We start from the raw sequence: 12,860 nt of genomic DNA on the forward strand, positions 1-12,860 counted from the left end.
GGGGAGTTGGAGGCATAAACCCTCAGCACTAGTTCTAGAAGATGGGGTTTGAGGGGGTGAGGCTCTGCCATTTTCATCCTGCCCATCAACACTGAAAGACTTCTGGGAGCAAAACAGAGCCACCTAGTGGAGGCCAGAGCCCTGCACCACCACCCCCACCCCTAGCCCCCTAGAGACACATCTCCACTAGGGCAAGTCCACCTGAGAAACAGGGCAACAGGGTCCCTCCCCAGAAGACCAGCACAAACAAACATCTTGCACACACCAAGTCTACTGATCTTAGAGTGTTACAAAGCTTCAGCTCTAAGGGAAACAGGATCTAGCTTCCTTTTTACTTTTATTTTGTATTATTAGTTTTTCATTTTTCATTTTTAATTCCTTTTTAATTGCTTTTTAATTTTTATTTATATTTTATATTTTTTGTTTGTTTGCTTGTTTGTTTATTTATTTACTTTTAGACGGAACTTCTTTTAACAAGCAGACCAAGACACACCCAGGATTTACTTTTGTTGTCGTTGTTGTTTTTCTAATTTTCTTTTCTGGACAAAATGAAAAGATGGAGAAATTCATCTCAAAAGAAACAACAGGAAGAAGCACGCATGGTCAGATATATGAATCCAGATATAATTAAGATGTTTGAACTAGAAACTGGCAAGATATACTCTGTGCTGAATGGGAAAAATATGCAACCAAGAATACTTTATCCAGCAAGGCTGTCATTCAAAATAGAAGGCGAGATAAAGAGTTTCTCAGAAAAACAAAAACTAAAGGAGTTCATGACCACTAAACCAGCCCTGCAAGCAATATTAAGGGGGACCTTGGAGTAGGGAAAAAAAGACCAAAGCAACAAAGACAAAAAAGGACCAGAGAACATCACCAGAAACATCAACTCTATAGGTAACACAATGGCACAAAATTCAAATCTTTCAGTAATCACTCTGAATGCAAATGGAATAAATGTTCCAGTCAAAAAACATAGGGTATCAGAATGTATTTTAAAAAAAAAAAAAAAGCAAGATCCATCTATATGCTACCTGTAAGAGACACATTTTAGACACCAGCAGATTAAAAATGGGAGCTGGAGAATCATACGTCATGCTAATGGACATCAAAAGAAAGCCAGGAAGAGGTTAATATTTAAGATGGTGGAGAAATAGGGGGACCCTGACTGTCCTTGTCCCTTGAACAGAGCTGTATTGATGTCAGATCACTTGGAACACCCAGGAAATCCATCTGAGGATTTGAAGAAGGATCTCAACAGCTGGAGGGAGATAGCATGGCAGCTGCAAGGTGTGTGGAAGTGAACTGTGGGAGAGAAAAAGTGCTCTGCTGAGGAGGGGAGGGAATTCTTTCCACGGGGAGAGAAAGGGAGAGAGTGCGGCCTTGGGTTCACACAAGAAGACTTCTAGGGACCAGAGGCCAAGGAGCCAGGGAACTAGTGTGGCAGGTTTTTCTGCAAACAGTGTGGAGCGCAATCTCTCAGGTTTTGGAAATGCAACACTTTTGCCAGATTGAAACTGTGGCGTGTGCTTCTGGGGAGGAAGTGGACGGTGGCCAGAGAGCACACAAAGTGGTGTAGGAATCTCCAAGATGCACTGAGAGAAATTGTTTTCCTTCCTGGAATACACTTGGTAAAGGGTATACTGCCACACTAGTGGCAATCCTTATATCAGACAAACTAGATTTTAAGCCAAAGATTATACTAAAGAGATGAAGAAGGACACTATATCATAATAAAAGGGTATATCCAACAAGAAAATCTAACAACTGTAAATATATATGCCCCCGACACAGGAGCAGCCAACTATATAAATCAATTAATAACAAATTTAAAGTCATTGATAATAATATGATATGACTGGGGGAATTTAACACCTCACTCACAGCAATGGACAGATGAGTAATTGGAAATAAGAGCTTTAAATGACTCACTGAACCAGATGGACTTAACAGATATATTCAGAGCATTTCATCCTAAAGCAGTAGAATACACATTCTTTTTGAGTGTACATGGAACATTCTCCAGAACAGATCACATACTGGGTCACAATTCAGCCCTCAACAAGTACAAAAAGACTGAGATCATACTATGCATATTTTCAGACCACAGTGCTATGAAACTCGAAGTTAACCACAAGAAAAAATGTAGAAGGACCACAAATACATGGAAGTTAAAGAACATCCAATCAAAGAATGAATGGGTCAACCAGAAAATTAAAGAAGTACTTAACAAATACATGGAAGCAAATGAAAATTAAAACATGACAGTCTAAAACCTTTGGGATGCACCAAAGCTGGACCAGAGGGAAGTATAGTAATACAGGCCTTTTTCAAGAAGCAAGAGAAGTCAAATACACAACGTAAATTTACACCTACAAGAGCTAAAAAAGAAACGGAAAATAAAGCCTAAATCCAGGAGGAGAGGGAAAATAAAGATTAGAGCAGAAATCAATGATATAGAAAGCAGAAAAACAGTAGAATAGTAGATCAATGAAACCAAGAGCTGGTTCTTTGAAAGATTAGCAAGACTGCTAAACCCCTAGCCAGACTTATGAAGCAGAAAAGAGAAAGGACCCAAATTTTAAAAATCATGAATGAAAGAGTAAATATCCCAGCCAACACTGCAGAAATAAAAACAATTATAAGAGAATACTTAAAAAAAAAAATTATATACCAACAAACTGGGCAACCTGAGAGCAATGGACAAATTCATAGAAACTTACAAACTACCAAAACTGAACCAGGAAGAAATAAAAATTTTGAACAGATCCAAAACCAGCCAAGAAATTGAATCAGTAATCAAAAATCTACCAACAAACAAAGTCCTACCCAGATGGTTTCCCAGGAGAATTCTACTAGACATGTAAAGAGTTAATACCTACTCTTCTGAAACTGTTCCAAAAAACTGAAATGGAAGGAAATCTTCCAAACTCATTCTACAAAGCCTGCATTACCTTGATTCCAAAACTAGACAGAGGCCCACTAAAAATGAGAATTAATAATGTCCAATAACCCTGATGAATACAGAAGCATAGGTTCTCAATAAAATACTAGCAAAGCAAATTCGACATTACATTAAAGGATTATTCACCATAACCAAATGAGATTTTTTTTCCCTTGGCTGCAGGGGTGGTTTAACACCCACAAATCAATCAGTGTGATACACCACATTAATAAGAGAAAGGTTAAGAACCATATGATGCTCTCAATAGATGCAAAAAGGGCATTTGAAAAAAATACAAAATCCTTTCATGATAAAAACCCTCAACAAAGCAGGGATAGATGGAACATATCTCAACATCATAAACACAATATAAGAAAAACCAACAGTTAATTTTTTCCTCAATGGAGAAAAACTGAGAGGCCTTCCCCTACAGTCAGGAACAAGACAAAGATGTTTACTCTCACCATTATTATTTAACATATACTGAAATTCTTAGCCTCAGCAATCATACAACAAAAAGAAAAAAAAGCCATCCAAATTGGCAAGGAAGAAGTCAAACTTTCACTCCTCACAGATGACATGGTGCTCTATGTAGAAAACACAAAGGATGCCATGAAAATATTACCAGAACCTATCCATGAATTCAGCAAAGTTGCAGGACATAAAATCAATGTGCAGAAATCTGTTGCATTTCTATACATCAATAATGAAGGAGCAGAAAGAGAAATCAAAGGATCAATCCTATTTGCTGTTACACTGAAAACAGTAAGACAACTAGGAATAAATCTAACTAAAGAAGGAAAAGATCTAGGGGTATCTGAGTGGCTTAGTTGGTTAAGCATCCAACTCTTGACTATAGATCAAGTCATGATCCTATAGGCTGTTAGACCCAGCCCAGTGTCGGGCTCTGTGTTATGGGGTGAGGGGGGGAGGTGTGTGCTTGAAGATTCTCTCCTTCTACATCTCCCGCCACATGTGTGTTCTCTCCCTCTCTCTCTCAAATAAATAAATAAATAAATAAATTACTCTTTTTTAAAAAAGAAGAAGCAAAAGATCCCTACTCTCAAAACTATAGAAACACTTCGAAAGAAATTGAGGAGGACACAAAGAAATGGAAAAACATTCAATGCTCTTGGATTAGAAGAATAAACATTGTTAAAATGTCTATACCACCCAAAGCAATATATACATTTAATGCAATCGCTATCAAAATACCACCAGCATTTTTCACAGAAATAGAACAAACAATCTTGAAATTCGTATGGAACTACAGAAGACCCCAAATAGCCAAAGCAGTTCTGAAAAAGAAAACAAAACTGGAGGCATCACGATTCCAGATTTCAAGCTATATTACAAAGCTGTAGTCATCAGCACAGTATGGCACTGGCATAAAAATAGACATACAGATGAATGGAACACCACAGAGAACCCAGAAGAGGACCCAAAACTATATGGTCAACTAATCCTCAACAAAGCAAGAAAGAACATCCAATAGAAAAAAGACAGTCTCTTCAACAAATGACGTTGGGAAAACTGAACAACAACACGCAAGAGAATGAAACTGTACTACTTTCTTACACCATACCCAAAAATAAATTCAAAATGGGTTAAAGACCTTAATGTGAGAATGGAAACCATGAAAATCCTAGAGGAAGGCAGAAATGTCTTTGACTTGGGCCATAGCAACTTCTTAATAGACATTCACTACAGGCAAGGGAAACAAAACAAAAAATGAACTATCAGGACTTCAAGTAAAAAGCCTCTGCACAGCAAAGCAAACAATCAACAAAACTAAAAGATGACATATGGAATGAGAGAAGATATTTGCAAATGACATATCTGATAAAGGGTTAGTATTCAAAATGTATAAAGACTTTACTTATCAAAGTCAATACCTAAAAAATAAATAACCCAGCTAAGAAATGGGCAGAAGACATGAACTGACACTGTTCCAAAAAAGACATCCATATGGCTAACAGATGAAAAAATGCTCAACATCACTTATCATTATCAAAATAAAAATTAAAACCATTAAGAGAAGGACGCCTGGGTGGCTCAGTTGGTTGGACGACTGCCTTCGGCTCAGGTCATGATCCTGGAGTCCCAGGATAGAGTCCCGCATCGGACTCCCAGCTCCATGGGGAGTCTGCTTCTCTCTCTGACCTTCTCCTCGTTCATGCTCTCTCTCACTGTCTCTCTCAAGTAAATAAATAAAATCTTTAAAAAAAAAAAAAAAACCATTATGAGATACCATCTCAAACCTGTCAGAATGGCTAAAACCACAGGTGTTGGCCAGGATGCAGAGAAAGGGGAACCCTCTTACCCTTCTGGTGGGAATGCAAACTGGTACAGCCACTCTGGAGAACAGTATGGACCTTTGTCCAAATGTTAAAAATAGAGCTACCCTATGTCCCAGCAATTGCATTTCTAGGTATTTATCAAAAGGATACAAAAACAGTGATTCAAAAAGATACATGTACCTCGAAATTTATAGCAGCATTATCAACAATAGCCAAACTATGGAGAAAGCCCAAATGTCCATAAACTGTTGAATGGATAAAGGAAATGAATGTGTATATATACAATGAAATATTACTCATCCAACAAAAAGAATGTAATCTTGCCATTTGCAATCACTTGGATGGAGCTGGAATGTATTATGCTAAGTAAAATAAGACAGTCAGAGAAAAGCAAATACCCTATGACCTCACATATATGTTGAATTTAACAAAGAAAACAAATGAACATATGGGAATAGGGAAAAGAAAAAAAAGAGAGAGGGAAACAAGCTGTAAGACTCTTATCAATAGAGAACAAACTGCGGGTTGATGGAGTGAGATGAGTGGAGGGTGGGTTAGATGGGTGATTGGTATTAAGGAGAACAATTGCGAATGATGAGTACTGAGTGCTGCACCTAAGTGATGAATCACTCCAAAAACCAGTATGCAGTGTATGTTAACCACCTAAAAAAATTTTTTTAATGCAACAAAAACAAATCAAAATAAAAATAAAACTTAAAAAAAATTATTTGTAATGAAGTTCAACAAAATTCTGACATTTCCTGCAATAAATACTTTTGTTGTCTTAAAAAAAAGTCTATTTTGTCTGAGAGCTGTTGCTACTCCAGACTATTTTAGCTTCCATTTGCATATAATCTCTCTCTCCAAACCTTCACTTTCAGTTTGTGTGTGTGTTTTTTCTGTTGTAGGCAGCATACAGATGGGTCATGTTCTTTTATCCATCCTGCCACTCTATTCTGACATGTTTTTAACAATCCTCACTATGAGATTTCACAAAATACAGTCTCATTCCCTTGCTATTGTATTTTTGCAATTAGGTTTGTTATTTTTGTTCTTAATGGTATATCTCTTTCCAACTCTCTTACACTTAAAATTTCAGGTTTATATTTTGTAGTACTTGGTCCATTTACAGCTAATTGGTGCTATAATTAAACACTAAATTTTTCGCTTCGAATATTTAAAACAAGATAAACATAACCAATAAATCTTACTTTTAAATAAACTTACATAGCTTCTGGATTCATTATGCAAATTGCTCCTGAACAGTGACATTTCTTTGTGTCATCATATGACATTCCCAGACTTAGTCCGAGCATCTGCGCAACAATAATGGAAAATGCCTCCAAAGTTATCTCCTTGGGGTACTACATTAACAAAAACCAAATTTCAAATGAAAGACAAATCATTCAAAGGTGATAAAAAGTGATAATTTTCTAATTTTGAACTTATTTATTATTTTATCAAATACTTAAGGATAGAAAATACAGCTCTTTGGACAGGTGAAAAGCTAAGTTCTTCTTATGAAATTTTATTGAGAAATAAGCAAATTGAGTCTATGCCAAGCTTGATCATGATTTAACAACAAAATACCTAATATAATTCCTAAGTACCTATCACAACAATATAAAAGAGCTGTTTTTCATTATATCTTTTGGCTACATGGACCATGATCTTCAATTTATCTAGTTTCTTAAAATAGCTCTTATATACATTTAGAATAGTCCACATGATATTCTGCTTCCCAGCACATGAAATGGCCACAAAACCAGATTACTCAGTTCAAGTGTGCTATCAGTTTCCAAATGGGATTCTCCATGACTCCATAACTCACATCAGGAGAAACAACAGAAAGACTCTCAAGGTAGCTTTCTTGTATAATAGCACTCACATATTTAACAAGTGCAGAGATAACTTCCATGCCAAGGAGAAATGTGATACTGGTAATTCATGATGAGCAATAACATCATGATTTCTCCAGTTATGACCAAATCTGGCATCGAATGAACAACAGGTGATGACAGGTTGTGAGGAAAATCAGGGCAATTCACTGCTCCGGTGACAAGCTCTAGTAAAAATTTACGGTTCAACTGGATTGTTAATAGTACTAGAGGTTACATATTATGAGAAATATAAAGGGAAAGCTGTGAACGAGCAACTGAACAGTAGATCTTCCTGATTCGGGTCATCAAAGAGCCTTGCCGTTGAAGCCTGGTCTGTCCCCCCAACCCCACCCAGGTAGGGAGTTCAATCATAACCCTCCCAATGTTGAGTTCACCTTCTAGTGCCACCTGACCAGAAATCAGGTCATAATACCTAGAAGCTGCATAGCTCAGCAATATTCAAGTGGAGTGTACAGTAGGAATAGCTATTGTCCACAGAGCAAAACCAGTGGTAACTTTCAGCCAGGAACTTGGGGTACATATCAGCCTAAGACCACAGATAGCCTTCCTGGGCTTAAAGTCAGTTCTTCCCAGACAGGGAAGATAATTCATACCCCTTCCATGGCTGCATGTAGCTCCTGGCCCTGCCCAACCATAAGCTTAACTGCAAATACCTAAGAGGCTGCTTAGAAAAGTCTCTCCTGCTCTGTCCAAGAATGGGATTTAATTTTCAGTCTTATTGACTGCTGAATGTAGCTCTTGGCCCTAACTGAACAGAAAATCTAGCTGGTACCTCGGATAGCTGTGTAGCTCAGCATCTCTTGAACAGAGAGAATGACAGGCAGCAGTGAATAGCGACAAGGCAAAGCCAATGGCGCCATTTGACTGTGGAACTTAGGGTACAGGTCAGTTTGAGTCAAGACCCACAAGCCATCTAATTCTCACTCTCTACTTTTGCAGAGAAACTAATCTGCAGTCCTGCGCATTGCTAAATACTGACTTCAGCCAGCCTAGACCAGAGAACCTAACCAGTGTACATGGGAAACTGGATAGCCCCATAGTGATACATGAATGGAGAGCACAGCCCATCTTCAGAACAAAACCACTGTCCTATCTAGCCAAGAATTCAGTGTACGATATTGCCTATTTTGTGTCCCCAAACAATGGGCCATACAGGATTTGGGGTACATTCTGCTATCCTGCCATGTCAGGGAAGCTAAATCATAGTCCATCTCCTGCTGAGTAAGTACCTGTCCTACCCATCTAGGAAGCCTGATGAATGAACCCAGGCAAGTGCTGAGCATCTCCCACACCCTTACTTGGGAAGGGAACCAAGCCAGCCATCCTATCCAACAGTTACCAGCTAGCAGCAATTCCATCCCCAACCCCAGAGCTCAGGCAGTAGACTCACCCAAAAATAGACCCTGAGAGCATGCTTCACCTTCCCCAGGGCATTACCAGTGGTCATGTCTTGAAACCCAAACTGCGCTGACTGATAATGAACTATCTCTGCCAAAGCAAATCAGTAAAGTCTGGAAGAGGAGACCACTTACTCAAATGCAGATATACCAACGGAGGCTCCTAGATGGCAACCTAGGAAGACCCTGAACTCATCTTTTCCAAAGACATACGCAATCTATGCCTACCTATAGAGCAATTCCTCCTGAAAAAGAACTAAGGCACACTAAACAACTTCTGGACAACACAGGATAGAGGAAACACATAGATAAATGAAGGAGATAAGGAGACACAAAAATGACGGGAACACCACCCCTGATTCTATAGGCTAGAGTGTGAGAGGATAGCACTGAGGGACTGTGAGCAGATCCAATTTTAAAAGCCAGAATTTAAAAGGGAAACCAGAATACAAAGGAACTGACCCTCCACCAAGTGATGAGGAATCAGAGAGGCTGACACAACTATTTACATTATCCTGTTGACTTGATAGCACAGATGGGAGCAAAATTCAGGCACTTTAGCCAGCCTACCCCCTTACCCAACCCAGGGCCCCTAGCCAACACCAGCCCTGGACACTCTGGAATACAGGGAGGACAAAAGTGCCACAGAGCCATTATAAAAACTAGAATATAAAGAAACCAGCCCTAGAACTCTATCAAGTGTCCAGGGAGCCATGGAACACTCTCAAGGGCCAGGAGCAGGTGAGTACCATTGCTTACATTCCTCCTCCACCTTGATAGCACAGACAAAAGCAGAGTCAGGGCACCCTAGCAAGCCCAGTGCCTGGAATTCTGGCCCACACAAGACCCAGTGCTGCCCCCAGAAAAGCCTCACAGTGGGGCCCCAGTGTGGCATACATAGGGAAATCCTTGGACTGTGCTGGCAATAGTGCCAATCATCTCACCAAGATGACTTATGTACAAAGTATCCTGAGTTATTCCAGGCCAACATCCACTCTACAGAGAGCCCCAGAACCCACCAGCAAGTGCCTACTTCAGTTTCAGCCATCCCACCAGTGCAGTCCCAGTATGAAGTGCCCCAGGGCTTCCAGTCCACACCCATTAGAGATACAGCAAGGCAACCAAAGCTATCAGGCACACACAGACCACATAAGGGGTGCTCCTATAAAATATCATTTCTTCAAGTCTAAGAGAAGCAGCTGTTCTATTTAATTCATAGAAACAAACACAAAAAGACAAACAAAATGAGGCAGCAGAGGAATCTGTTCGAAACTAAAGAAGAAGACAAAAGTCTGAGAAAAAGAGCTAAACAAAACAGAAATAAGCAACCTACCTGATAAAGAGATAAAAGTAATGGTCAAAAACATCCTCACTGGAGGGATGCCTGGGTGGTTCAGTCAGTTAAGCATCTGTCTTCAGCTCACATCATCAACCCAGGGTCCTGGGATTGAGCCCCATTTTGGGCTCCCTGTTCATTGGGGAGCCTGCTTCTCCCTTTCCCTTTCCCCCCAGTTCCTGCTCTCTCTATGTTAAATAAATAAATAAATAAATAAATAAATAAATAAATAAATAAATAAAAACATGCTCACTGGACTGGAAAGAAGAATGGATGAACTCATTGGAACTTCAACAAAGAGACAGAAAATAGTTTTTTAAAAATCACACTTGAAGAATAGAATAACTAAAATGAAAAATACACTAGAGAGGATAAAAAAAAAGATTAGAGAAAGCAGAAGATGAATTAATGCTTGGGAAGACAGGGTAATAGAAAGTGCCCAAGTTGAACAGCAACAAAGTAAAAACAAATTTTTTAAATGAGGATATCTGTTCTTATCAGTTTAAATGAGGATATGCTAAGGGACCTCTGGTATAACATCAAGCATACTAATACTCTCATAATAGAGATCCCCAAAATAAAAGAGAGAGAAGAGAGCAGAAAACTTATTTGGAAAAATACTGGCTGCAAACTTCACTAACCTGGGGAAAGAAACAGACACCCAGGTCCAGGAAGCACAGACAGCCACAAAGAAAATAAACCACAGGAAGCACACACTACAATACATAATAATTAAAATGGCAAAGATTAAGATAAAGAGAGAATCTTAAAAGTACCAAGAGCAAAACAAATATTATGTACAAGGAAACCCCTTAATAATGCTATCAGCTGGTTTTTCAGCAGGAACCTTGCAGGCCAAAATGTAGTAGCGTAACATATTTAAAATGCTGAAAGAAGAAAACTACAAACAATAATACTCTCCCTGACAAGGCTATCATTCAGAATTCAAGGACACAAAGAGTTTCTCAGACAAACAAAAGTTAAAAGAATTTATCACCACTAAACTGACCTTTAAAAATATGTCAAAGGGACTTCAATGAAAAAGAAAAGACAGGACACCTGGGTAACTCAGTGGGTCATGATCCTAGGGCTCTCTGCTCAGCAGGGAGCCTGCTTCCCTTCCTCTCTCTCTGCCTGCCTCTCTGCCTACTTGTGATCTCTGTCTGTCAAATAAATAAATAAAATCTTTAAAAAAAAAAAAAGAAAGAAAGAAAGAAAGAAAAAGACAAGACAATAATTAGAAGAAAATTATAAAAGAACAAAATTTCATGAGCAGAAGAAACAAAACAAATGAGCCTAGCAGTAAAAAAAGAGAGGGGGCAAACCAAGAAACAGTCCCTCAAATGCAGAGAAGAAGCTGATGCTTACCAGAGGGGAGGTGGGTTTTGGGATGGATGAAATAGGTAATGGGATTAGGAAGCGTACTTGTGATAAGCACCAGGTTTTATATGGAAGTATAAAATCACTAATTGTACACTGAAACTAATATTATACTGTATGTTAACTGGAATTTAAATAACAACTTAAAAAAAGGAATGAAGTCATGCCATTTGCAACAACAGGATGGATGGATCTAGACGATATAATGCTGAGTGAAATAAGTCAGAGAGAAATACCATCTGATTTCACTCATACATGGAATTTAAGAAACAAAACAAATGAAAGGGAAGGAAAGACGCAAAACAAAATCTAGACTTCTAACTATGAAGAACTGATGGTTACCATAAGGAGGGGGAGGGTACAGGTGAAACAGATGAAGGGGATTAAGAGTACACTTATTTGCTGAGCACTGAGTAATATACAGAATTATCCAATCATTATATTGTACCCCTGAAATGAATACAACACTGTATGTTAACTATACTGGAAATGAAATTTTTAAAAAGACTTATATCAAAAAATTAAAATATTTTAGATTCCTATATTCCTTCCTCAATCCTTTTGTTGAATGGTAAAGTAGTTCTAAAATATTCTTCCTAGGGTGCCTGGGTGGCTCAGTGGGTTAAAGCCTCTGCCTTCAGCTCAGGTCATAATCCCAGGGTCCTGGGATCAAGTCCCACAACAGGCTCTCTGCTCAGCGGGGAGCCTGCTTCCTCCTCTCTCTGCCTGCCTCTCTGCCTACTTGTGATCTCTGTCAAGTAAATAGATAAAATCTTTTAAAAAAATTTAAAAATAAAAATAAGTAAAATATTCTTCCTAGCTTTCCAGAAAAATAAAGGTAAATCTAGACCTGTGGCACTGGTAGACCTAGCCCATTTTGAATTGCACTCAAGTGTAATAAATGTTCCTCAGTCATATCTGGCCCACATCTATCTCATGTCTCCAATACCCCAAAAGCAAACCGAAAGGCTACAGGTGAGAGATGCGCAGTCATAGCTGGGAGTTCTCTCTTGTCTTCCTGCTAGGGTAGGAGCAGGCAATGAGTTTCCTGGAGGAAAGACCTCCTGCCTAAAAAGTCCTACACCCAGAACACTGGGCAAAGAATTGGGTCAAAAACAAAAGAAAATTATTTCTTGTAATTAAAGGAATGTAAAGAATAATTTTGAAAATAATTTAACACCTAGTACATTTAGGATATAACCCACAGGATGCCAGAAAAAATAGTTAACATTGAAAGAAAAGTCTGGTCTAGAAACTAATCCTGAACTGGCCCACATTCAGACCTATGAAGACATAAATTTTTCTTTATTTTGAATTCAATATACAATACCCAATTCAAATAGAAAAATAACAATATTTTAAACAATAAACTGGAAACCAAACAAACAAAAAACTCAAGAATTACTCCAAAAAAACAGGAAAGGATTCTAAGAAAAGGAAGATAATATTTAATTTTCTATGGCTGTTGGTTTCACTCATAGAAGATAAAGAAGTAAGGAGCTAATTAAGCATTTCCATTAGACCCTGATGCCTAAGAGGTCCTCCTCTGACCATCAAAGCTTTACTAGCATAACAATATATTTCTTTACCCAAGAGTTAATA

General features: G+C 38.5%; 1 protein-coding gene across 11 annotated transcripts in view; it reads right to left on the reverse strand.

Annotated features, from left to right (window-relative positions):
- LOC116581844 (disintegrin and metalloproteinase domain-containing protein 32-like) overlaps positions 1 to 12,860 on the reverse strand; it is a 195,478-nt gene that overhangs the window by 100,286 nt on the left and 82,332 nt on the right. For all 11 annotated transcript variants that reach the window (XR_004282259.1, XR_004282260.1, XM_032329135.1 and 8 more), the window contains one exon: positions 6,472 to 6,608. Coding sequence is in view for 9 of the 11 variants with exons in the window: in XM_032329135.1 (XP_032185026.1) it covers positions 6,472 to 6,608 (137 nt within the window). In the remaining 2 variants the exon portion in view is untranslated. The remainder of the gene's footprint in view (positions 1 to 6,471; positions 6,609 to 12,860) is intronic.

Source organism: Mustela erminea, chromosome 21, assembly GCF_009829155.1.
Source record: "Mustela erminea isolate mMusErm1 chromosome 21, mMusErm1.Pri, whole genome shotgun sequence".
Classification (NCBI taxonomy): domain Eukaryota; kingdom Metazoa; phylum Chordata; class Mammalia; order Carnivora; family Mustelidae; genus Mustela; species Mustela erminea.